This window comes from Heterodontus francisci, chromosome 18, assembly GCF_036365525.1.
Source record: "Heterodontus francisci isolate sHetFra1 chromosome 18, sHetFra1.hap1, whole genome shotgun sequence".
NCBI lineage: Eukaryota > Metazoa > Chordata > Chondrichthyes > Heterodontiformes > Heterodontidae > Heterodontus > Heterodontus francisci.
The window spans coordinates 89,767,463-89,794,645 of record NC_090388.1 but is presented as its reverse complement, the minus strand read 5'-3'; the positions used below and the strand labels follow the sequence as shown (position 1 = coordinate 89,794,645).

The following is a 27,183-nucleotide window of genomic DNA, read 5'->3' as shown; positions in this document are numbered from 1 at the left end:
TTCAAAATTGCAGAGGCGCTGGATGGAATATTCCAATCCTTAGAAATGGGGGTGATTCCAGAGGACTGGAGGGTTGCAAATGTTACATCCTTGTTCAAAAATGGGGAGAGGGCTGAACCTGGCAATTAATGTTCAATCAGCTCAACATCGGTGCTGGGGTTACTTTTATGGACAATAATCTGTGACACAGCTGACACTACATGAAAGGTAGCACAGATTTATTCAAGGCAAACCAAGTTTGACAGATTACCACCTAATAGGCTTGTTAGTAAAATTAAAGCCCATGGGATTAAAGGAATATTGGCAATATGGATACTAAATAGGCCAAAGAACAGAAAACAGAGAGTAATATTGATTGGTTTTTCCGACTGGAGAGAAGTGTTCAGTGTCTCCCGGGGTTGGTATTCGGATCTTTTTGATGTAATAATTTTCTGGACTTGGATATACACAATGTAATTTCAAAGTTTGCAGTTGACATGAAACTGAGAAACATAATGGTTCACTCAGAGGGTGGTTGGAATCTGGAACACACTGCCTGAAGAGATAATGGAGGCAGGAACCCTCACAACATTTAAAAAGTATTTAGATGAGCACTTGAAATGCCATAGCATACAGGACTACGGGCCAAGTGCGGGAATATGGGATCAGAATAGTTGGGTGCTGTATGGCTAGCACAGACACGATGGGCCGAAGGGCCTGCTTCTGTGCTATATAACTCTGACTCTATAATGAACAGGTAAGGGGATAGTAACAGACTTCAGCAGGATATGGCAGATGAATTTTAACATAGATATGTGTAAAGTAATACATTTTGGTGGGAAGAATGGTGTTTCTTTTATTGTCCCATTAGCAAGCCCCCTTGCCTTGTACCATCATCCCTTTGGTCATTTAATCTCTCCTGCTGTCCATCACAGACCTTCCCTTTTGTTCTTTGCCCCTCTTCCCCTTTCTCTGCCTCAAAGCTTTCTTATAACTTGTTACATCTCCAATTTATTTTCCAGTTCCGATGCAAGTTCATTAACCTGTATCATTAACTCTGTTTCTCTCTCCACAGATGCTGCCAGACCTGTTGAGTATTTCCAGCATTTTCTGGTTTTAATCAATGAATTTAAAATTTGAAATTACAATTTTAAACTGGGTGCTGGAATAGTCAGAACTAGGGGTAGGTACACAAATCTTTCAATTCGTCAGGATGCGTTGAGACAGCTATTTAAAAAATCATATGGGATCCTTGGTTTCATTAATAGACAGAGACCACAAAAGCAAAGAAGTTATGCTGAACTTTTATAAAGTACTGGATTACACATCAGCTGGACTATTGTGTTCAATTCTAGGCATCACACTTTAGGAAGGATGCCAAGGTGTTGGAGAGGGTGCAGAAGCAATTTTCTAGAATGGTTCCAGGGATGAGGGACTTTGGTTATGTGGAGAGACTGGAGAAGCTGAGGTTGTTCTCCTTATAACAGAGACGGCTAAGAGCAGATTGAATCAAGGTGTTCAAAATCATGAAGTACAGGGTAGCACATAAAAGGTTGATGAGCAAAATTGAGGCTCATGGAATGTCAGCTTGGATTAAAACTTGGCTTAAAGACAGAAAATAGCAAGTGGTGGTAAATGGTTGTTTTTCAGACTGGAGGATGGTAGACAGTGGTGTTCCCCAATGGTCAGTGCTAGGACCACTGCCGTTGATATATATAAATGACTTGGATGTTGGAGTGCAGAGTAAAATTTCAAAATTTGCTGATGATGCCAAACTTGAAGGTGTGACAGACAGTGAGGATGATATGAACTGCCTGCAACAGGACATAGATAGGCTAGAATGGGCAGACAAATGGCAGATGGAATTTAATACAAAGAAGTGTGAGGTGATGCATTTTGATAGAAGGGATAGGGAGAGGCAATATAGACATATTGGCACAGTTCTAAAGAATGTCCAGGGACAAATGGAATTGGAGGGGTGTGGGGCATGTGCATCTTTGAAGGTGCTGAGACATATTGAGCAAAGCATATGGGATCTTGGTCTTCAGAAACAGAGGCATTGAATATAAAAGGGAAGTTACACTGAAGCTTTATAAAGCTCTGGTTAGGCCACAACTAGTGTATTGCATCCAGTTCTGGTCACCACACTTCCGGAAGGGTCCTTGAGAGGCTGCAAGGAATGGCCTCACTTTGTGTGTATCATTCTATGGTTCTGTATTATCCGGGACTGATCCTGTTGTTCTGTTTCACTCCTGTTTAGGGAACAAAGCTGACTTGAAGGAAAGGCGTGAGGTTCCGTTCGAGGAGGCCTGCAATGTGGCTGAGAAGTTTGGGCTGTTGGCTGTGCTGGAGACGTCAGCCAAAGAGGCACAGAATGTTGAGGAGGCTTTTCTGCTGATGACTCGAGAGCTGCTGGCGAGGAATGGGCTGCACTTGTCCAATGAGCATGCTCAGAGTGTGCTCCACCTGGATTCCCGGCCAGTCAGTGCTGCTGTGACCACTGAGAAGAACTCCTGCTCCTGTTCACCACACTGAGCAGCAAGGATTGAACCAAACCCCACATTATAGGTGGAGTCCACAGTTTGGATCCTGCAACATAACAGCCTCCAGAGTGAGACAGTTCTTTTCCTGGAGTGAGCTGCAGATGATATCACTAAGAGCTAGTAGACTGGAGCTGCAGGGTCACCATGCAATTACTACTGTACTTGTGCCTGCATTCTTCAACGCAGTGCATCCAATTAAAACTTGTGTCATTTGTTGGGGCTTTTCTGAAAAGCCCCCTGTAAAATAACAGCCACTCACTGTGGCTGCTCATGTTCCCATCATGCGGTAATTCTTTGGGAATGAAATCTATTCCATGAAATGTGACTGTTGCTGAGAGTCAGGATTCAGCACAAGGAGAGGAGTGTTTAAATAAAATCACATTGCCCACCTTGTAGTGTCTTGTTTCTTTTCTCGTGTCAGCCTTGGTGGCAGAACTCTCACCTCTGGTTGTCGGGTCAAGTCTGACTCCAAAGACTTCAGCTGATACTCCAGTACAGCAGTGTGGGAGTGCTGCAGTTCAAAGGACAGTGCTGAGAGAGTACCCCCTCGGGACCGCCTCTCCGGCGGTGCGGCACTCCGACAGTGCGGCGCTTTCTCGGTACCACCTCTTCGACAGTGCGGCGCTCCCTCGGTACTGACCCTCTGACAATGCCGCACTCCTTCAGTACTGCACTGGAGAATCAGCCTAGATGATGTGCTGAAGTCTGTGGAGTGAGGCTTGGCTGACAATCAGATGAAAGGAGTAGAACCAGGTGAAGGGCATCTCACTCGGCTGGATAACAGAGCAGAAACATTGGAGAGGACTGCCGTGGACTACCATGTTAAAAGCTGTGGATAGATTGACCAGGATGAGGAGGGATAGTGCACCCTGGTCACAGAGGATGGCTGGAGTTATTTCAGTACTGTAGAGTGGATTGAAACCTGATTTGAGACACAGATTTGGGAGGTGACCTGTTCAAGGATTCTTGAAAGGAAAGGGCAGTTCGAGATACCGTGGTAGTTTGCACGGATTTAGGGGGTTAAACCATTTTTTTTTTTGAAGAGCTGGTGATGATGGTGCTGTTGAAGGGGACGGAGGCAGTACCTGAGGAGAGGGCATCATTTACAATTATCAGCTGGAATGGGGGCCAGGAAGGGAGGTTGAGTGGTCAACTGTTTGGTGGGAATAAAGTTGAGAGAGCAGGACTTGCGGACAGAGTCTTGTGGACCTGGTGAGTTTGAAAAGGGCATTGAAGGGATCTATGTGTTTAGGACTAGAGTAGAGGGAAGCCTGGGAGAAAGAGGGTAGGAAGTGGCATAGGTGACTGACAGGATGCTCTCAGTCTTCGTGACCATGGAGTCCAAGAGACGAAGATGTCGGGGACAGGGGGCGAGTGCTTTGCAGCTGGTAGTGAAGAGGGTTAGCATTGCATTTCAGCAAGATCTTGGAGCAGTTTGGTTTTAACAGAGAAGGGCGAGACAGGAATAAAAGGGGGTGGTGCTGAGGGGCTGACCAAAAACCATGGAATGATCAAGAGCCTCAAGAGAGGGATGGCGAGGTTGATAGGGTCGCAACACATGAGAAGGCTTTGTACCACACTGGGTGTGTTCAGGTAACTTGATGCAGCCAGGACTCTTAGTACTCTGTGAGTGGGACTCCGTACCAAACAATGTGGATTGCCCCATTCTTAAATCTGTCAAAAAAAATAGAAAAAATTTTCTAAAATCAATTAATTGTTATAACTGCATTGATTTAATCTATTTGTTACACATGGTTACTTTGACTGTGAAATAATACAATATCTAAAAAGGCTGCTAAATTCCTGATGAACTATCAGTGTCACAGAGGAAATGATGGGACCCTGGGATCCAGATGACTTCCAGTCAACAGGAGAAAAAGGAGCCAAGACTGCAGACATGCTCCACTCAAATGTCACAGAGATCTGCTTTAGTGCCTCAATACTGAGAAAAACATACACATCGCCTGTACCAGATAGAAATGTCCCAGGGCATTTCACAGGAGTGGAAGGAGGCTTAACAACAAGTGATCAAATACTGGTCAAAGGAGCAGGCTTTGAGGAATGTCTAAATGGAGCAGATAGACTACCGGGCATTAACTTTTCAATATGTACCACAGACTGATGCTGAGAGTAGATGTACTAAAGCACGGCTAGGCTGTGCTGTTTATATTGAGAGTTGTATGTAGCTGTCTCTGTGTTACACAGGGAATTTGGCAAGTTTTATTTTGGCTGTATTTGCTGACAATGCAGAGCGTGTGCAGAACAATCACTGAAGTCGTCATTGCGTCTGAGCATTCTCCAGCTTGCCAACATGAAGCTGCACATGCGAGCGATGATGGCACTACATCATGTCCGAGTGTTGCCTCACCATCGCCTCCATCCCACCAACAGTACCCCACTCCCTCCCATGTCTTTCTGCTCGCCACTCCATTCCATCTTTCTCTCCCGCTCCCAACTATTTGCTGCTCCCCTTCCCTGTTGGGATGGAGTAGCGTGCAGGAGTGAGTGGGAAACTGAATGCAGGGATTGAGGCAGTGATTGTGGGCTGGAATGGGGTACTGTTGGGTGAGGAGGGGAGATTGAGGCGGCCATCGCAGCTATTGAGTGGTGAGGGGGTTTGGGTTCAATTTGCTTATTTGTGTATGATTGAGCAGCGCCATCTTTAATCCTGGCAGCTGCCGGAGAAGTCGCAGACAGTGACATTTCACTTGGCGCCATCTTTATTACTGGCAGCTACGGAGACGTTGCGGACAGTGACATTTCAGTGAATGAGGCTGCATTTGCACATGTGCCAGTACTGTACCACCTAATGGTTACGGTGTTAGCAAACACAGCCTTATTTTCTTTTGTTCTGCTGTTCTATAATGTCCTTCTCCCTTCCCCATTAATCTCACCAGTTCTCAGGGACTTTTGGTGCAGAGTGAGAGTGCATAAGGAGTGAACATGAAGAAAGTTGAACAGTACACCAGCTCCCAGATGAGGTGGTGCTGCTCTCCTTCACTTTGATTGCTGGCCTCCTCTCCTCTCTAACAACATTATTCACATCCTACACCCTGAAAGTCAGCTCCACCAGACTGGGCTCAAATGCATGTCCCTGTGCCCATGGAACATGGTCTTTGACACATTTACACTGCAGTCACAAGGCACCACTTTGTTTAAAGTTTGTTTTTTTTGTTTCAATTCTGTAAATTTGCTTTGTTTCTTAGGGGTGGGCGTGGCTCTTAGACCCCATGGCAAGCCCTCCTTCACCGGTGGCGGGGCCCTCCAGTACATATGCTGCCGCGGCTGCTGCAGCCACACCTGTTGCCCCGTCACCGTTTGCACTAATAACATCTAAGCATGGGGTCAAGAGCTACGTCCACCCGAACATGACAATAGAGGCATGCGTGAAAACAATGGCCGAGGTTGTCGGCCCTTCGGCCATTGTTGCTGCCTCTAAAATGTACGGGAAGGCTTTGTTGTTCCTGAAGACCGAGCGGGCGGTTTCCCTGGCTCTGAGCAAGGGGCTCACTGTGGGCGGGAGCTTTCTGCCAGTGGACCCCCTGGAGGCCACTGCACAACGAATCATTTTGTCAAATGTCCCGCCCTTCATTCCTGGTGAGCTCCTCCTTCTCCAACTGCACCAGCTGGGGGAAGTGAAGACCGGGCTCACCCCAGTCCCGCTCGGTCTTCGGGAGAACAGCCTCCGGCATATGTACTCCTTTCCCCACCAGCTATTCATGCAGCTGGCACGGGAGGAGGTCACAGAGGGCCATTTCAATGTAGAGTTCCAGGGGACGGCCTACCGCGTCTTCTGGATCTTGGACGGGGCACGGTGCCATGTCTGCAAGGGGGTGGGGCATGTTCGTAAGAACTGCCCCAACCTCCCGGCTGCCAACTCTACCTTGGCAGCCCAGGGTGGCGCCCCTGCACCTCCTCCCACCCCCTACACCTCCACCAGATATCGTTCAGTCGGTGCCGGAGGCTGTGGTTTTCACGGCCTCCAGCGGGGAGGGGACCCGACCAATTGGAAGGAAGGCGTGGAGGAAAAATAAACACCGAGAGGCATGTCCCCTGGACACCATGACACAGCCCAAGCCTGAGCTCAACCCAAGGCCCGCTCCCAGGGAATCCACCTGCCCCAGGGCTGGGCTCAGGCCCAGGGTGACCAGGCAAAAGGCGGAGGCCCCTGATGACATGGAGGTCTCTGAGCCTCCGCGCTCTTCCCAAAATGAGGGGGAGACGTCCCTCCTCTGAAGAAGGCCCTGAACCACGGGGTCCATATCCTGGAGTGGGGTCTCAGGCTCCCCCTGCCACCAGCACGATCAGGGCCTCGAGCCCTTGGTGGGAACCCTCCACCCCCCGGAACGGAGGTGGGGGAGATGCCCCTGTGATCTTGTCAACTCCTGAGGTGGGGGACCTGCCCTTGGTAGGGGAGTCTGTGGACCCCACGGGAGAAATCATTCCTTTGGCCGATGGGTCGGGTGTCCTGGGTGAGAGTGAGACCTGTGAGGGGCTGCCCTCCCAACAGCCTGACGCTCCTGCCCGGGATGTACCCGACCCAGAGGCCAATCTGTGTAATTCCCTGTCTGCTGGTCCTGTGAGTGCTGACGGGATGGGAGATGGCCTCCTCCCTCCACCTCTGATCCCAGCTCCAGCTGGATTTGAGGAGTCGGGCACTTCCAACTCCCCTGGACCACTCATTCTCCTGGGGACGGAGGTGGAGGGGGGTCCTGAACAGCTGGTGTCCACAGGCTCCAGTTCCATTCTAGAACCCAGAGAGGACTCCTCCGCCATCGTTCCTGGGGCTGGGATCGTGACTGAGGCGGGACCAGCTGGCACAGCTGGGACATCCATCTCACAGCGTGTGGTGGGTGTGTCAGCCGCTGGTGATGACGATCCGGAGGAGGATGGGAACTCGGTGTGGGGCACGGAGGATGACCTTGATTCCATCGCCAGTGAGGTGGTGGAGTCCCTCGTGCCTCCCACCAAGTCTCCTCTCATACCCACGGCAGAACTCCAGGATTTCCTCGCGACAAGCAGGGCTTGCCGCAATAAAGTTCAGCTGGCCCTCGGCCGTTGGTTGAGTCTAGCGCTGATCATCCAGTCTGTCTGTGCCACCCTCAAGAAAGCGGGCAAGGGCGCGGGTGTGAAACTGGTTGAGAGGCGCAGACTTAATGCGTTCCTCAATGGGTTGCTGGGGGAGTAGAAGGCCAGGTGCACTTCCACTCCCTCCTCAGAGTAAGGTGTTGGTGACAGTTTTTAAGTACCTTTGACATGAAGATAACCATAGCCAGCCTCAACATCAACAGCAGCAGGGGGTCTCACCGCAGATTTCACAATCTCAGTCCTCAGGGAAGGGAGATATTCGGTGGGCTTTCTGCAGGAAACCCACACCGTTCCGGGAGACAAAGCCACCTGGCTCCTGGAGTGGCAGGGTGGGGTCTACATGAGTCACCTCACCCCTATTTCTAGTGGGGTGGCTATCTTGTTGGCCTCGACTTTTCAGCCGGAGATCTTGGGGGTCAAGGAGCTAGTGCCGGGTCGCTTGCTCCACCTCGCCGTTCGCCTGGGTAGCGTGCCGCTCCACTTTGTGAACGTGTACGCGCCCAGGCCTGGCGCATTGCAAGCGGCACCCTCGAGGTGGGGGATCGCTCCGGTCCCCAGCGCGGCCAAGCATCGGTGGAGAAGTTGAGGGGACTGATCAGCTCCCTCAACTTGGTGGACGTCTGGCAGAATCTTCATCCCAACTCCAGCGCCTTCACGTGGAGGTCTGGAGGAGGAGGGTCCCAAATCGACCGCCTCTACTTTTCGCAGGTGTACGTCTCCTGTGTCTCGGCGGCCTCCATGCGGCTGGTGCCGTGCTCGGACCACCACCTGGTGTGGGCGGAGTTCACTCCGCTTCGCACGTGGGTGGGGTCCGCGTACTGGCACTTTAACAACCGGCTGATGGAGGACAAGTGATTCCAGGAATCGTTCCATCGATTCTGGGTCGACTGGAGAAGGAAGCAGGGGGGCTTCCCCTCCTTGAGGCTATGGTGGGATGTGGGGAAGACTCACATCTGCATATTCTGTCAGGAGTACGCGAAGGGGTCTACTAAGAGGCGGGAAGCAGAGACTGGGACCCGAGAGAGGGAGGTGCTCGACTTGGAGTCCCGCCTCGGTCATGCCGTTGCAGACCCAGCCCTGTGGCAGGCGTACAAAGAGAAGAAGGGCGCGCTGAGGGACCTGCAGCTCATAGGGTCCCGCGGCGCGTACGTGAGGTCGCGGATCCAGATCCTGGAAGATTTGGACCGTGATTCACCCTTCTTCTACTCGCTGGAAAAATGGCGGGGGATCCGTAAGCAGCTCACCGACGACAGATCCTCCATCACGGATCCGGAGGGAATGGGTCTCCTGGTCCATACTTATTACAGTGCGTTGTTCTCTCCGGATCCGTCCAGCGAGGACGCGCGCAGAGTTTTGTGGGAGGACCTGCCGCAGGTCAGCCCGGAGGGCGTCGAAGGATTGGAGGCTCCGCTCACATTGGCGGAGTTGACCAGCGCCCTCCACCACCTCTTGAGGGGCAAATCCCCAGGGCTGGACAGGCTGACCATGGAGTTCTTCAAGACGCAGAGCGGTCATCGTCCTGCTGCCAAAGAGGGGTGATCTCCGCCTGCTTAAAAACTGGCGTCCGGTCTCCCTCCTCAGCACGGATTACAAGATCTTTGCCCGGGCTATGTCTCCCCGCCTGGGCTCCGTGCTGGCCCACATGATCCACTCCAACCAGTCCTACACAATCCCGGGCCAGTCCATCCAATACAACATCCACCTGGTCCGGGACCTGATCCATCTTTCCCAGAGGACTGGTCAGTCGGTCGCCTTTCCCTCGATCAGGAGAAGGTGTTCAACAGGGTGGATCATGAATACCTTTTCGGGACTCTGCACGCTTTCGGACTCAGGCCTGGGTCCAAACTTTTATACGCCGCCGCAGAGTCCTTGACGGCGCCCCTTCGCTTTGGGAGAGGAGTGTGTCAGGGGTGCCCCATGTCCGGCCAATTGTATACCATCTGCGTGGAGCCGTTCCTGTGCCTGCTTCGCAGGAGGTTGACGGGATTGGCTCTGCGCGAGCCGGCCATGCGGGTCGTCCTCTCGGCTTATGCCGATGACGTGCTCCTCGCAATCACAGATCCCGTTGACTTGCGGAGGATGCGCGACTGCCAGCAGACCTTTTCTGCCGCGTCCTCTGCGAGGTTCAATTGGGAGAAATGTTCCGGACTCCTGGTGGGTCAGTGGCGGGTGGACTCCCTGCCGGAGGAGATGACACCTTTTGCGTGGAGCACCACGCACCTCCTCTATCTGGGAATCCACCTTAGACCCGCTGAGGAAGCCTGGCCGGCAAACTGGCAGGAGTTGGAGGCGAAAGTCACCGCTCGGCTGGGGCGCTGGACAGGACTGCTCCGAGTGCTTTCCTACAGGGGCCGAGCGTTGGTCATAAACCAACTGGTGGCCTCCATGCTGTGGTACCAGTTGGTCACTTTGGCCCCGCCCCCAGCATTCACCACCAAGATCCAGAAGAAACTCGTTGATTTCTTCTGGGGCAAGAGGAAACAATGGATCTCTGCCGCGGTCCTGAGTCTCCCGATTGAGGAGGGCGGCCAGTCGCTGGTGTTCATCCGCACCCAGGCTGCGACTCTCCGCCTTCGGATACTGCAGAGATACCTGTACGTCGAGCGTCCTCCCAGATGGTGTGCGCTGGCGACGTATTTTTTCCGCCGGTGTCACTGCCTTCAAGACGACACGCAGCTCCTGGCGGAGACCGTTAGCCGCGCTTCTCTGAAGGAGTTTCCTGTCTTTTACTGGGATCTATTCCGAGGCTGGAACATGGTCGCCTCCAGTCAGGGCGCTCCCCCACTGGCGGAGGAGAGGGCCTCGGCTGTCCGGGCTGCCGACTTCGGGGACAGACCGGCGGGCGGAGGAGTAGCCGAAGCCCCCGGGAAGCCCTTCACTGCAGGTGGCGAGGGGGCTCAGGAGTGCAGAGCGATCCCGGCCGAGCTGACCCCCGCTCGGCCGGAACTGCTCATCGGACCCAGGCCCCGAAACCCTCCTCTGGAGCCGGTCCCGCACAACCCGAGCAGCCTCTCGGAAATGCCCTCCATGCCATTCCAATCGGCGCGGAGGGGTTTCCTGTACGGGCTGCTCCTGCACACTCTCCACTTCCTCGCCCTCGTCAGCCGTCCGGACACGCTCTGGCGGTCCGCGTTGCCATCTGGCGGTGAGGGGAAACCCCGATGGAGGTCTCCCTACGCGCGAGTCCTTCCGCTTTACATCGGGGACCTGGGGTGGAGGGTGTTGCACAGAGCAGTCCCGTGCAATAGGCTTTTAAGCAGGTTCACGGACTCCCAGGCCGCCTGTACTTTCTGCGGCCTGGACGAGTCCGTGTTCCACATTTATATGGAGTGTGCGAGGTTGCAGCCCCTGTTTGAGTATCTGAAGGGGCTGCTCCTCAAGTTCTGGCTGCACTTCAGTCCCACGCTCCTGATCTTTGGGCACCCGGTGCGGAGGGGCGTGGGCGGAGAGGAGGATCTCCTCGTCGGTCTACTCCTGGGCCTGGCCAAGGTGGCAATTTGCAGGTCCTGGCTGCGGGCCGTCGAGGGTTCCGTCCTCCCTGATTGCCTGGCCATCTTCCGAGGTCACGTTCGCGCCCGGGTGTCCCTGGAGAAGGAGCATGTGGTTTCTGTCGGTACGCTTGAGGCCTTCTGCAACCGATGGGCACCGCAGGGACTGGAGTGCATTGTCGACACCGAGAATGGCATTTTAATTTGAGTTTTTGTTTATTTGATTTTAATAAAGTTATTTTTTAAATATGTATATAAAGGGGGCCTGAGGAATAATGGCCCCCTCGACATAAAAGGGGCCTGGGGTATAAAGGCAACCCAAAAAAATAAAAAAAAAATAAAGGAAAATCAGTCACTTGTGGTTGCTGGGTCGTAACCTTACTCGTTAGTAATTCGGATGTGAGGGTAACCGTGGTGATTGGAGCTTGTAGCCCATTTACGCTCATGACCTGGAATAGGAACTTTCCTTTCTTATTTTCCCCAACACAATAGAGCCAATAGCCCCTATCGTTTTGTGGTTTCACACATATTGATTGGTCTCTACAATCTTTAACATCACACTGCCATACAGGGAACTCGGGGCCCCCTGGTGGGTCCCTTTTGGGCATTCGACACATACCCACTGTCCGATAGTAACATTTACAAAGAGCCACCACAATTCGTCCCTGAGACTGGGACTTCCATCCTCCTGTACATGTAATCCACACCCTGTCTGCCTAATCCCATCCTGCATTGTAGAGGAACGATCAACAAAAAATTTTGAGTGTTGGTTTGATTGCTGGCTCCTTCCCTTGTAAACCCCCCAATGATTTTGACACAAAAGGTCCCTGGAGGGCCTTTGCTGTCAAAACCTGACACTCATGGGGTTCGCCCTGCTAGATTAAATTGTCCGCCAGGCACATAGTAGTACTTATTTAGGAGATCACATAAAGGGGCTGGCTTTAAGGTAAATCTATCAGTAAAGTTCCTGCGATACCCAACTAGGCCCAAAAATGATCTCAGAGCCTTAGTATCTTGTGGTAGGGGGAGTTTGAAGATTGTCTGAACTCGCATGTGCTCTATCTCATGCTTTCCCTGTGTTATTACTATTCCTAAATAAGAAACCTTTTCCTTCATTATCTGTGCCTTTTTATGCTTAACTTTCACTCCGACCTTCTGGAGGAAGGTGGAATATCGATGGATTATTATAAAATTCCTGGGAGAGACACGTCCAGATGTCCTGTTGTACCTGGAACGTAAACGTAAATTTATATTGACACTCTTGTGCCAACGGTATGGACCAGAACCCATTGCTAATGTCCAACACAGTAAACCACTGAGACTGTTTTTGTTTTTTTATTTTCTAAAACTTTGATTGTCCTCTTAAATATCAGATAAATTTCCCTTTGATTGCTTTAAATAACCACTCATATCAATTAAATGTTGTTTATCAATTCCAATTTCTTATGCCCAGACTTGGTGGTATTGCATTTTTTACATTAAAGACAGAAGTGCTTGCAACTATCTCTCCTTCTCCAGCACTTTGTCTCATTGATAAAGATGCTGTGACATTTGATGTTTGCAGTTAAGTTCTTAAATTCTCAAAGCTGCTGGATCTCTTGCTGTGGCATCAGTTCTCATGTGGCCTTGGAACCTGCCGTCACCTGCTTAAAAAAACACACACAAAGAATCCACTGTGGCTCTGCCCCTGAGCCCAATGGGTTAATTTGTCCATTTATATCTGTCAATTTAGAAATTTAAAATTTAACAATGTCCAATATGTATAAATTTTACTCTCAGCAATGCAAAAATTGTGTGGTGGATTAAATGGAAAAAACAATAGCTGCAGCAGGGTTAATTTCTTTGTCTGTCTCCAAGGGGGCGGAGCAAAACATTCTCAGCTGCGTCACTTTACGTAACCTTTCTTTTCCGATCAAAAAGTACTCCAATTTCAACTTTTTTTTCAATCCTTTTGGTATCCTTAGGGTTTGAAATCAACAAAATCATTAGTAACATTATCAACTTCAAAGGAAAGCATCTCCATCAGGAAAGACAGCATTTTAGATCAAACTGCAATTGTTTTCAAACTTTTAGCATCTTTTGTAAGAGGTGCCAGGATTTTTTTAATAACAAAGATGATTCCAAATTCCAATTCACTGCAATAAATATTTAAAAATCAAAACTGCCAATGTTATATGAATGAGTCTTGTGTCCGGAACTGAAGATTCCTCCAAAACTTGACATAATAAACTTGAGAGTTCATTGTGGCCACAAATGAAATTTCCAGTTTTTCAACTTAACAGGTCAATTAACCTTAATAGTATAAACTTAACTCAGACTTATTAACTTATAATACTTATTAACTACACACAGAACAGAATAGCATGTGCTTTTTTTTTAAAGATGGTAAATTACGTCATTTTTCTTGTTCTTTCTTCAGGCGCCTTTTCAAATGACTGTAATAAAACCAAAAGCTAAAGAAAAGGTTATTTAACATTCTTATAACAAAAGATTTAACACCAGCTTGTTAAACAAACTTTAAACAGACAGCATCTTTCCTATATCTCCTTTGTTTATCCTTCTCTCCCTTAAACCAATATCCAATTCCTGTCATTTGCTACTTAAAACAGTCAGTAAAACATGTCTTTAATTTAAACTCCAAAAAAAAAAGCAAGAGCAGATTTTAAACTGGAACTCCAATTAAAGCAGTGTTTTAAACTTCAAATTGGATTTCTGCCAAACATCTTCACACCTTCAAGGCTGAAGCTTATCTCTTACAAAATTGTTCATTGCCTTTTCACAGTTGCAAAACCAACTTCTAAAATAAAAATAAAACTTTAACTTAAAATATAATTCAATTTTATTTCCCATTACTGGGTGCATAATCTTAAATTGAAATGAATACACTCAACAATCACTTTTCACACTCATTCAATTCTGAACATTTAGAACATTGATTCCTGTAATGGGTTACGAATTCAAAATACCAAAATCTGTGTCAAATTCCCTGTCCCAATGCCAAGGAACACACAGGTTCAACTAATTCACAACCAAAATAGGTTCCTACAAAATATACATGTGTAAAAATAGAAAAAGTAACAGACTCATTCTTTCAACATCAAGGCCAGACAACAAAGAGTTAATGACGGTTAGTTCCACAGAACACAGGCTGCAAATCCCAAGGACATTCATTTCGTTCGTGGAAGCTTCCAACATTCACACATTTGAATCAAAAGATACAGTAACTTGTTTTTACTCACTTGAAATGTCATTAAAACATAGTCTTTTTATGTCACTCTGCCATAAACTTTGTCATGGAGCCCTCTGGCCTTATCTGCCAAGTTGGCCTGATTAAAATTGTCATTGTCATCATCCTCCCTATCCACAAAAGTGCATATTATACCCCTCTGTGCTGAGACTTGAGACTGTAGTTTACACGTCTCCTCCTGACATTTGGTATGATCCACTGACTGGTACACCCGCTCCTTCTGTAAGTGGTGCAGAACCATCAATGCGGTCTGTAAGTCAGAGCATTTCTGTTCCGCTCCTGTGAGCTGTTCCTTTGCCTTGTTCGCTTCCCTCTCAGCCTTACTGCGACTGTACTCAGCCTTTTCAGCTAGAGACTGGAATTGATTTAAATGCACCACCTGTACTGCACTAACTGACTCTGCCTTCAGGGCCCTATCAGGTGCCCGTTTGGCTTGGTGAGTATGTGCATCCTCCCGATGCTGTACCCCAATGGACCCCTGCCCGTGTACTGTTTAGTTTAGAGATACAGCACTGAAACAGGCCCTTCGGCCCACCGAGTCTGTGCCGACCATCAACCACCCATTTATACTAATCCTACACGAATCCCATATTCCAAGATCATCCCCACCGGTCCCTATATATTTTCCCAACACCTACCTGTACTAGGGGCAATTTATAATGGCCAATTAACCTACCAACCTGCAAGTCTTTGGCATGTGGGAGGAAACCGGAGCACCCGGAGAAAACCCACGCAAACACAGGGAGAACTTGCAAACTCCGCACAGGCAGTACCTAGATTCGAACCCGGGTCCCTGGAGCTGTGAGGCTGCAGTGCTAACCACTGCGCCACTGTGCCGCCCATAACTGTTTAACTTAAAACTCATCAAAGTACAAGCTCTCACACGAGGTGATCAGTCTCGGACTTGCGGCTGCTTTTCTCTTCTCTGAGCCCCTGGCTCAGGGTATCTTCTCAAGTGTTCTTCCCCGGGGTTCTCGTACCTTCCTCAGTTTCAGTCAGGGGTTAAATCTTGTTTCTAAGACCCACCCCTCTTACTTACTCATAGGGGTCTGGTATAATGACATCATGGTAATTCCTTATTTGGCTCAGTGAGCACCTGTTCAAAACTTCAGTTTCCCATTGTCTATTATGAGTTTAATCATATCTGGTGTCCATGACGACTCCTAGTTTCTGGGATCCTCCTCAATACCTTTTCTATAATCATATCTACAACTCCTCGGCTATCTGTGTGCTGTGCTCCTTTCTACTCATCCCACTTCAACACACTGTTCATTGTTGTGTTCCTGGCCCCTTTGTTTTAATTAAGTTCTGATGTGTTTTTACTGTATGTGTTTAGACTGGGTCTACCGTGGCGCCCATGGGCTCCAGTTCCATTCTAGAACCCAGAGAGGACTCCTCCGCCATCGATCCTGGGGGTGGGATCGTGATGGAGGCGGGACCAGCTGGCGTGGCCTGGATATCCGCCCCACGGTGTGTGGTGGGTGTGTCGGCTGCTGGCGGTGACGACCCAGAGGAGGATGAGGATTCGGTGTGGGGCACGGAGGATGATCTTGATTCCATCACCAGTGAGGTGGTGGAGTCCCTCGTGCTCACATTGAGGGAGCTGACCGGCGCCCTTCACCAGCTCTCGAGGGGCAAATGCCTGGGGCTGGGTGGGCTGACTGTGGAGTTCCTCACGGCGTTCTGGGATGTCCTGGGGGACGATTATGCACAGGCTGCGACTCTCTGCCTTCGGACCCTGCAGAGATATCTGTTCGTCAAGCGTCCTCCCAGATGGTGTGCGCTAGCGATGTATTTTTTCCGCCAGTGTCACTGCCTTCATGACGACACGCAGCTCCCGGTGGAGACCGTTAGCCACGCCTCTCTGAGGGAGTTGCTTGTCTTTTACCGGGATCTATTCCGAGTCTGGAACATGGTCGCCTCCAGTCAGGGCGCTCCCCCATCGGCGGAGGGCAGCGCCTCGGCTGTCTGGACAGCTGGCCCCGGGGACGGATTGCACAGCTGGAGAGAGGAGATACACTGAGCAGAGAGAGAGAGCTCGTACAACAACTTTTACGAGAAGAAAGAGACTTTTGGAAACAAGGCTTTGTTTGGAGGTGGGTGCTAGAACACCAGAAGTTTTCTTTGCATTGGACTGTTGGGGGAGGAAGAAGAGGCCGGAACAAAAAGGGGTTGGGCTGCCAATTCTGAAGGGAGCTCTATACTTTCATTCTTGGCATTTCTTCGCGGACGAAGATTTTGGGAAGGTTGTAGACATTGGTTGCAGGCCTGCTGGAGGCTAGTCAGGCCTATCCAGATTCTCCCACGGCGGGTACAAGTGAAGGTGTAGTCACTGCTGGGGGCAATTGGATCTATCCTCCGCCTCCTTTCCTCCTTCATGCTGGTTCTTCACTCAGTCTCAAAGGTATCTGTAGCCCTCTTGATGTAGCATCTCCAGGCATCACGATCTATGACCTGCGTTTGCATGGTGCGCCTCTGTTCCTTTTCCCCTTGGTCAGCTCTCCATACAACACGATCTTGGGCAGGTGAATTGTCGTCCATCCGAACAACGTGACCCACCCAACACGTTTGGCTTTGCAGGAGGATGGCCTCGATGCTGGTGATGCTGGCTGTTTCCAGGACTTCGATGTTTGTGATGCCGTCCTGCCAGCGGATCTTGAGGTTGCTGCGGAGGCAGTGTTGATGGAAGTGCTCTAGAATGTGTACATTACGGCAGTATAGAACCCATGACTCGGCGCCATGCAGAAGGGTGGTGAGGACTATGGCTTTGAACACTTTGAGTTTAGTCTGTGCTCTGAGGCTGTGGCTGCTCCACACTCGTTTGTAGAGTCTGCTGAATGTACTGTTTGCTTTTGAAAGCCTATTGTTCACTTCCTTGTCTATGGTGACATCAAACGAGATGATGTTCCCCAAATAAGTAAATTGCTTGACGGCATTCAGCTCGGCTCCCCCGATGACGATGCTTGGTGGTCTATATTCTTCTTGGGGTGCAGGCTGATACAGGACTTCAGTTTTCTTTAAACTGATTTTTTAGTCCAAAGTGTTGTGCTGCCCCAGAAAAATGTGTTGTTATACATTGCGGGTCTGACTGACTGTGGGCCAGGAGAGCACAGTCATCGGTGAAAAGAAGTTCACAGATGGGTTTTTCTTCTCTTTGTGTGAGACTGAAGACGCCTGAGGTTGAAAAGGCCTCTCTCAGTCCAGCAGTGTATGTAAACGCCCTCCTTAAGGTCTTCCATTGCCTGCTGCAGCATCATGCTGAAAACAATGGTGAATAGGGTTAGGGCCAGCGCACATCCCTGCTTCATGCCACTGGAGATTCGGAAAGGACTCGAGAGGTTCCCTGTTTTGCTTGACTTATCCGTACTGATTTTCATGAAACTGCTTCACCATGGCCAGGAACTCGGGTGGGCATCCAGGTTTTTCAAGGATTTTCCAAAGTTCATCTCTGCTCGAATGCCTTGGTGAGGTCTACGAAAGTGATGGACAGGCCTTTGTTTTGCTCACGACACTTTTCTTGTAATCGTCTGAGTGCAAATACCATGTCTGTGGAGCCTCTGTTTACTCTGAAACCACACTGGCTCTCTGGGAGGTTTTCTTCTGCAATGATGGGCACAAGCCTGTTCAGAAATATTCTAACCAGGATCTTCCCAGCAATAGAAAGGAGGGTGATCCCATGGTAGTTGGAGCAGTCTGATTTTTCTCCTTTGTTTTGGGACAAGGTGATGATAACGACGTCATGAAGATCCTGTGGAATCCTGCCCTGTTCCCAACAGACTGTGAAAAATTCATGGAGCTTGGTGTATAGGGCAGGGCCACCGTGCTTCAAGGCTTCGGGTGGAATTCCATCAACTCTGGGGGTTTTGTTGTTCTTCATCTGGTTGATGGTGGTCACAGTTTCCTCCAGAGTTGGGCTCGCATCCAGTTCTTCTTTTGGAAACAAATGAACTTATTAGCGAGAGGCAGCATGGTTTTGTGAAGGGGAGGTCGTGTCTCACTAATTTGATTGAGTTTTCTGAGGAAGTGACAAAGATGATTGATGAAGGAAGGGCAGTGGATGTTGTCTATATGGACTTCAGTAAAGCCTTTCACAAGGTCCCTCATGGCAGACTGATACAAAAGGTGAAGTCACACAGGATCAGAGGTGAGCTGGCAAGATGGATACAGAACTCGCTCGGTCATAGAAGACAGAGGGTAGCAGTGGAAGGGTGCTTTTCTGAATGGAGGGATGTGACTAGTGGTGTTCCGCAGGGATCAGTGCTGGGACCTTTGCTCTTTGTAGTATATATAAATGATTTGGAGGAAAATGTAGCTGGTCTGATTAGTAAGTTTGCGGACGACACAAAGGTTGGTGGAGTTGCGGATAGTGATGAGGATTGTCAGAGGATACAGCAGGATATAGATCGGTTGGAGACTTGGGCGGAGAAATGGCAAATGGAGTTTAATCTGGACAAATGTGAGGTAATGCATTTTGGAAGTTCTAATGCAAGTGGGAGGTATACAGTAAATGGCAGAACCCTTAGGAGCATTGACAGGCAGAGAGATCTGGGCGTACAGGTCCACAGATCACTGAAAGTGGCAACGCAGGTGGATAAGGTAGTCAAGAAGGCAGATGGCATGCTTGCCTTCATCGGTCGGGGCATAGAGTATAAAAATTGGCAAGTCATGCTGCAGCTGTAAAGAACCTTAGTTAGGCCACACTTGGAGTGCTGCGTGCAATTCTGGTCGTCACACTACCAGAAGGATGTGGAGGCTTTGGAGAGGGTACAGAGGAGGTTTACCAGGATGTTGCCTGGTCTGGAGGGCATTAGCTATGAGGAGAGGTTGGATAAACTCGGATTGTTTTCACTGGAACGACGGAGGTGGAGGGGCAACATGATAGAGGTTTACAAAGTTATGAGCGGCATGGACAGAGTGGATAGTCAGAAGCTTTATCCCAGGGTGGAAGAGTCAGTTACTAGGGGACATAGGTTTAAGGTGCGAGGGGCAAAGTTTAGAGGGGATGTGCGAGGCAAGTTTTTTACACAGAGGGTGGTGAGTGCTTGGAACTTGCTGCCGAGGGAGGTGGTGGAAGCAGATACAATAGCGACGTTTAAGAGGCATCTTGACAAATACATGAATAGGATGGGAATAGAGGGATACCGCCCAAGTCTCCAAAGGACTTATATTCTGCTGTATCCTCTGACAATCCTCATCACTATCCGCAACTCCACCAACCTTTGTGTCGTCCGCAAACTTACTAATCAGACCAACTGCATTTTCCTCCAAATATATATACTATACTACAAACTGCAGAGGTCCCAGCACTGATCCCTGCGGAACACCACTAGTCACAGCCCTCCATTCAGAAAAGGTAGATAAAGAAAAGCTGATTAGCTGATGGTATAAGAATGAGGGGACACGACTGAAGGTGCAAGAGATGCTGGAGGAATTGAGGAAGAACATTCTTACACAGCGTTTGGTGATGACCTGGAACTTGCTTCCTTTCGAGGGTGAAGTGGAGACGATGAATGATTTCAAAAGGAACATGAAAGCAAAATACAGCTGATGCTGGAAATCTGAAACAAAAACAGAAAATGCTGGAAATATTCAGCAGGTCAAACAGTCATTCTGTTTCTCTCTCCATGGATGCTGTCTGACCTGCTGAATATTTCCAGCATTTTCTGTTTCTGATTTCAAAAGGAAATTGGATGGCCACTTGAGGGGAATAAACTTGCAGGATTATGGGAATACATAGAATGTGACTGACTGATTGATTGAGCCACATAGACTTGATGGGCTGAATGGCCTCCTTCTCTTGGTGGAACTGGATCAGTAGATGGGGAGATCCTATTAATGGAAGTGACCACAATATCAGCAAGATCTAATTAAGAACATAACATTAGAAATAGGAGCAGGGGTAGGCTATTCGGCCCTTCGAGCCTGCTCTGTCATTCATGGCTGATCTTCAACTACAACACCATTTTCCTACACTATCTCTGTATCCCTTGATGTTTTTAATGTGTAGAAATCTATCGATCTCAGTCTTGAACATACTCAATGACTGAGCCTCCACAGCCCTCTGGGGCAGAAAATTTCAAAGATTCACCACCCTCCGAGTGAAGAAATTCCTCCTTATCTCAGTCTTAAATGGCCTGCCCCTTATTCTGAGACTGTGTCCCCTGGTTCTAGACTCCTCAGCCAGGAGAAACAATTCCTGAATCTACCCTGTCGAGCTCTGTAAGAATTTTGTATGTTTGAATGAGATCACCTCTCATTCTTCCAAACTCCAGTGAGTAAAGGCCCAGTTTATTTAATCTTTCCTCAAAGGACAGTCCAGCTATCCCAGGAATTAGTTTGGTGAACCTTCATTGCACTCCCTCTATGGCAAGTATATCTTTCCTTAGATAAGGAGACCAAAACTGTACACAATATTCCAAGTGCAGTCTCACCAAGGCTCTATATAATTACAGTAAAACATCTTTACTCCTGTACTCAAATCCTATTGTAATAAAGGCCAACATATCATTTGCCTATGTAATTGCTTGCTGAACCTCCAATTTTTTTATTATTCTTTCATGGGATGAGGGCGTCACTGGCCAGGCCATCATTTATTGCCCATCCCTAATTACCCTTGAGAAGGTGGTGGTGAGCTGCCTTCTTGAACCACTGCAGTCCATGTGGGGTAGGTCCACCCACAGTGCTGTTAGGAAGGGAGTTCCCGGATTTTGACCCAGGACATTGAAGGAACGGCGATATAGTTCCAAGTCAGGATGGTGTGTAACTTGGAGGGAAACTTGCAGGTGATGGTGTTCCCATGTATTTGCTGCTCTTGTCCTTCGAGGTGGTAGAGGTGCATTTCTACACGGACTGCTTCAGTATCTGAGGAGTCGTGAATGGTGCTGAACATTGTGCAATCATCAGTGAACATCCCCACTTCTGACCTTATGATTGAAGGAAGGTCATTGATGAAGCAGCTGAAGATGGTTGGGCCTAGGACACTACCCTGAGGAACTCCTGCAGTGATGTCCATGGTTGAACCAAGCTTGTAATAAAGTCAGGAGCTGAGTGGCCCTGGCGGAACCCAAACTGAGCGTCACTGAGCAGGTTATTGCTAAGCAAGTGCCACTTGATAGCACTGTCGATGACACCTTCCATCACTTTACTGATGATTGAGAGTAGGCTGATGGGGTGGTAATTAGTCGTGTTGGACTTGTCCTGCTTTTTGTGCAGGACATACCTGGGCAATTTTCCACATTGCAGGGTAGATGCCAGTGTTGTAGCTATAACTGGAACAGCTTGGCTAGGGGCGCGGCAAGTTCCGGAGCACAGGTCTTCAGTACCATTGCCGGAATATTGTCTGGACCCATAGCTTTTGCCGTATCCAGTGCCTTCAGTCGTTTCTTGATATCATGCGGAGTGAATCGAATTGGCTGAAGTCTGGCATCTGTGATGCTGGGGACTTCAGGAGGAGGCCGAGATTGATCATCAACTCGGCACTTCTGGCTGAAGATTGCTGCAAATGCTTCAGCCTTATCTTTTGCACTGATGTGCTGGGCTCCCCATCATTGAGGATGGGGATAATAAAAGCAAAATACTGCGGATGCTGGAAATCTGAAACAAAAACAAGAAATGCTGGATTCACTCAGCAGGTCTGGCAGCATCTGTGGAAAGAGAAGCAGAGTTAACGTTTCGGGTCAGTGACCCTTCTTCGGAACTGGATTGAGGATGGGGATATTTGTGGAACCACCTCCTCCAGTTAGTTGTTTAATTGTTCACCACCAATCACAGCTGAAATTGGCAGGACTACAGAGCTTAGATCTGATCTGTTGGTTTTGGGATCACTTAGCCGTGTCGATCACATGCTGCTTACGCAGTTTGGCATGCAAGTAGTCAGTGTTGTAGCTTCACCAGGTTGACACCTCATTTTGAGGTATGCCTGGTTTAGCTCCTGGCATGCCGCCCTGCACTCTTCATTGAACCAGGGTTGGTCTCCTGGCTTGCTGGTAATGGTAGAGTGGGGGATATGCTGGGCCATGAGGTTACAGATTGTGGTTGAGTACAATTCTGCTGCTGCTGATGGCCCACAGCGCCTCATGGATGCCCAGTTTTGCATTGCTAGATCTGTTCGAAATCTATCCCATTTAGCACAGTGATCGTGCCACACAACACAATGGAGGGTATCCTCAATGTGAAGGCGGGACTTCATCTCCATAAGGACTGTGCGGTGGTCACTCCTACCAATACAGTTATGGACAGATGCATCTGTGGCAGATGAGGTGAGGATGAGGTCAAATCTGTTTTTCCCTCGTGTTGGTTCCCCCACCACCTGCCGCAGACCCAGTCTAGCAGCTATGTCCTTTAGGACTCAGCCAGCTTGGTCAGTAGTGGTGCTACCGAGCCACTCTTGGTGATGGACATTGATGTTCCCCCACCCAGAGTACATTCTGCGCCCTTGCCACCATCTGTGCTTCCTCCAAGTGCTGTTCAACATGGAGGAGTACTGACTCATCAGCTGAGGGAGGGCGGTAGGTGGTAATCAGTAGGAGGTTTCCTTGTCCATGTTTGATCTGATGCCATGAGACTTCATGGGGTCCGGAGTCAATTTTGAGGACTCCCAGGGCAACTCCTTCTCTACTGTATACCACTGTCCCGCCACCTCTGCGGGTCTGTCCTGCCAGTGGATTGGACATACCCGGGGATGGTGATGGCAGTGTCTGGGACGTTGTCTGTAAGGTATGATTCCGTGAGTATGACTATGTCAGGCTGTTGCTTGACTAGTCTGTGGGACACCTCTCCCAACTTTGGCACAAGCCCCCAGATGTTAGTAAGGGGGACATTGCAGAGTCGACAGGGCTGGGTTTGCCGTTGTCATTTCCGGTGCCTAGGCGGGTGGTCCGTCCGGTTTCATTCCTTTTTATTGACTTTGTAGCGGTTAGGTACAACTGAGTGGCTTGCTAGGCCATTTCAGAGGGCATGTAAGAGTCAACCACATTGCTGTGGGTCTGGAGTCACATGTAGGCCAGACCAGGTAAGGACAGCAGATTTCCTTCCCTAAAGGACATTAGTGAACCAGATGGGTTTTTACAACAATCGACAATGGTTTCATGGCCATCATTAGACTAGCTTTTTAATTCCTGATTTATTAATTGAATTCAAATTCCACCTTCTGCTGTGGTGGGATTCGAACCCATGTCCCCAGAGAAATACCCTGGGTCTCTGGGTTACTAGTCCAGTGTCAATACCACGATGTCACCGCCTCCCCATTTAAATGCTAGCTTTCAGTGACACATCAACAAGGACACCCAATTCCCTTTGAAGTTCAACACTTCCCAGCCTCTCACCATTGAAGAAATACTCTGTGGGGGAGGGGGGAGGGGTGCGGCCAGAAAATGCATCTAACAGAGGCCTGCCACGGACGTCGACACCGGGAAGGCCAGCCCCATATTACTGGCAGTGGCTAGGCCCCTTGGTGACCACCCCACCACCCCCCCACCACCGCCAGCCATTTGGCAACGGGGGCCCCATTTCAATATGAAAATGAATTTAAATTAATGACCGTTGCACTCCCGCTATCCATCGCTGAGTGATATTGGTGCCAGTGGCCAGCACTCCCATGTCTTTGGACCCCCGAGGTGGAACACTGGTGGGGAGGGGGGAGCCAACAAGTTTTCCAGTGCATGAGTCGGGGGAGTGGGGTCAAACTCATCCAATTGGTGTTGGGGATGGTGGCAAGGGTTACAGTGCACAGTTTATTAATTTTGAGGGGAGGGGGAAGTTCAGGTGGGCAGGGTAAGTGTTTTGGAAGGGGAGAGGGGCAATTTAAATGGATTTAAATTTTTACATTAAACTTAACCTTTAAATATTTAAATTGAAAGTTAGGGCTCAAAGTCCTTTAAAAATGGCATCAGTTCCTGAACAAAGGCAGCTTACGCCATTGCCGAAGATGGTGCGCCCGCCCCCACCACGTCATTGGGGGAGGGGCGGTCCGCCCCAGCCATTTAAATGAGCTGCTGTGTTAAATATCACGGCAGCTCCGCGATGCGTTTACGCCCGCTGCCGATTATGGTGGTGGAATATAAATTTTGGCCCTGTATTTCTGTTTTCCTACCAAAGTGGATAACCTCATATTTCTGCACATTGTATTCCATCTGCTAAATTTCTGCCTGCTTGTGCGCCTCTCCAAATTTCCTTGTAGTGTATTTGCATCTTCCTCACAACTCAACACTTCCACCTAGATTTGTGTCAATATTCCGGCAATAGTACTGAAGACCTGTGCTCCAGAACTTGCCAAGCTGTTCCAGTACAACTATAACACTGGCATCTACCCTGCAATGTGGAAAATTGCCCAGGTCTATCCTGTACACAAAAAGCAGGACAAGTCCAAGCCGGCCAACTACTGCCCCATCAGCCTACTCTCAATCATCAGTAAAGTGATGGACGGTGTCATCAACTGTGCCTACAAGCAGCACTTGCTTAGCAATAACCTGCTCAGTGACACTCAGTTTGGGTTCCGGCAGGGCCACTCAGCTCCTGACCTCATTATAGCCTTGGTTCAAACATGGACAAAAGAGCTGAACTCAAGAGGTGAGGTGAGAGTGACTGCCCTTGACATCAAGACAGCATTTGACCGAGTATGGCATCAAGGAGCCCGAGCAAAACTGGAGTCAATGGGAATCAGGGGGAAAACTCTCCACTGGTTGGAATCGTACCTAGTGCAAAGGAAGATGGTTGTGGTTGTTGGAGGTCAATCATCTCAGCTCCAGGACATCACTGCAGGAGTTCCTCAGGATAGTGTCCTAGGCCCAACCATCTTCAACTGCTTCATCAATGACCTTCTTTCAATCATAAGGTCAGACGTGGGGATGTTCGCTGATGATTACACAATGTTCAGCACCATTCGCAACTCCTTAGATACTGAAGCAGTCCGTGTAGAAATGCAACAAAACCTGGACAATATCCAGGCTTGGGCTGATAAGTGGCAAGTAACATTCACGCCACACAAGTGCCAGACAATGACCATCTCCAACAAGAGAGAATCTAACCATCTCCATTGACATTCAGTGGCATTACCATCACTGAATCCCCCACTATCAACATCCTGACCAAAAACTGAACTGGAGTAGCCATATAAATACCGTGGCTACAAGAGCAGGTCAGAGGCTAAGAATCCTGCAGCGAGTAACTCACCTCCTGACTCCCCAAAGCCTGTCCACCATCTACAGGGCACAAGTCAGGAGTGTGATGGAATACTCTCACTTGCCTGGATGGGTGCAGCTCCAACAACATTCAAGAAGCTTGACACCATCCAGAACAAAGCAGCCCGTTTGATTGACACCCCACCCACCACCTTCAACATTCACTCCCTCCACCACTGATGCACAGTGACAGCAGTGTGTACCATCTACAAGATGCACTGCAGCAACACACCAAGGCTCCTTAGACAGCACCTTGCAAACCTGCGACCTCTACCAACAAGAAGGACAAGGGCAGCAGATGGATGGGAACACCACCACCAGCAAGTTCCCCTCCAAGCCACACACCATCCTGACTTGGAACTATATCGCCGTTCCTTCACTGTCGCTGGGTCAAAATCCTGGAACTCCCTTCCTAACAGCACTGTGGGTCTACCTACCCCAAATGGACAGCAGCAGTTCAAGAAGGCAGCTCACCACCACATTCTCAAGGGCAATAAATGCTGGTCTAGCCAGTGACACCCATATCCCATGAAATGAATTTTAAAAATCTGCAAACTTGGAAAAATTACATTTAATCCCCATATCCAAACCATTGATATCGATTGTGAATAACTGGGGCCCAAGCACTGATCCTTGCAGAACCCCACTAGTCACAGATGGCCAACCCGAAAATGACCATTTTATTCCTACTCTTTGTTTTCTGTCCGTTAACCAGTTCTCAATCCATGCCAGTATATTCCCCCCAATCCCATGTGCTCTAATTTTGTTTATGAATCTTTTGTGGGGGTCCTTATCAAAAGCTTTTTGAAAATCTAAATATATAGGGCAGCACAGTGGCGCAGTGGTTAGCACCGCAGCCTCACAGCTCCAGCGACCCGGGTTCAGTTCTGGGTACTGCCTGTGTGGAGTTTGCAAGTTCTCCCTGTGTCTGCGTGGGTTTCCTCCGGGTGCTCCGGTTTCCTCCCACATGCCAAAGACTTGCAGGTTGATAGGTAAACTGGCCATTATAGATTGCCCCTAGTATAGGTAGGTGGTAGGGAAATATAGGGACAGGTGGGGATGCGGTAGGAATATGGAATTAGTGTAGGATTAGTATAAATGGGTGGTTGATGGTCGGCACAGACTCGGTGGGCCGAAGGGCCTGTTTCAGTGCTGTATCTCTAAACTAAACTAAAAAAAAATATCACATCCACTGGTTCCCCCCTTATCTATTCTGCTAGTTCGTCCTCAAAAAACTCCAACAGGTTTGTTAAACGTGATTTCTCCATGTTGACTCTGCCCAATCCTACCCATTATTTTCGAAGTGTCCCATTATCACATCCTTTATTATAGATTTTAGTATTCCCTATGACTGATGTCAGGCCTGTAGTTCCCCGTTTTCTCTCTCCCTCCCTTCTTAAATAGTGGGGTTACATTTGTTACATTCCAATCTGCAGGAACGGTTACAGAGTCTATAGAATTTTGGAAGATGATCACCAATGCATCCACTATCTCTACAACCACCTCTTTCAACACTCTGGAATGTAGAGCATTAGATCCAGGGGATTTATCAACTTTCAGTCCCATTAATTTCTCCAGTACTTTTTTTTAACTAATATTAATATCTTGCAGTTCCTCATTTACACTCGTCTCTTGATTCTCCATTATTTCTGGGAGGTTTT

General features: G+C 48.9%; 1 protein-coding gene across 1 annotated transcript in view; it reads left to right on the top strand.

The window, feature by feature from the left end:
* Window positions 1-2,894, top strand: part of LOC137379372 (ras-related protein Rab-19-like) — a 52,006-nt gene extending 49,112 nt beyond the window's left edge. The window contains exons 3-4 of the mRNA XM_068050077.1: window positions 1,055-1,073; window positions 2,240-2,894. Coding sequence (XP_067906178.1) covers window positions 1,055-1,073; window positions 2,240-2,514 — 294 coding nt within the window. The 3' untranslated portion in view covers window positions 2,515-2,894. The remainder of the gene's footprint in view (window positions 1-1,054; window positions 1,074-2,239) is intronic.
* The last annotated feature ends 24,289 nt before the right edge of the window (window positions 2,895-27,183 follow it).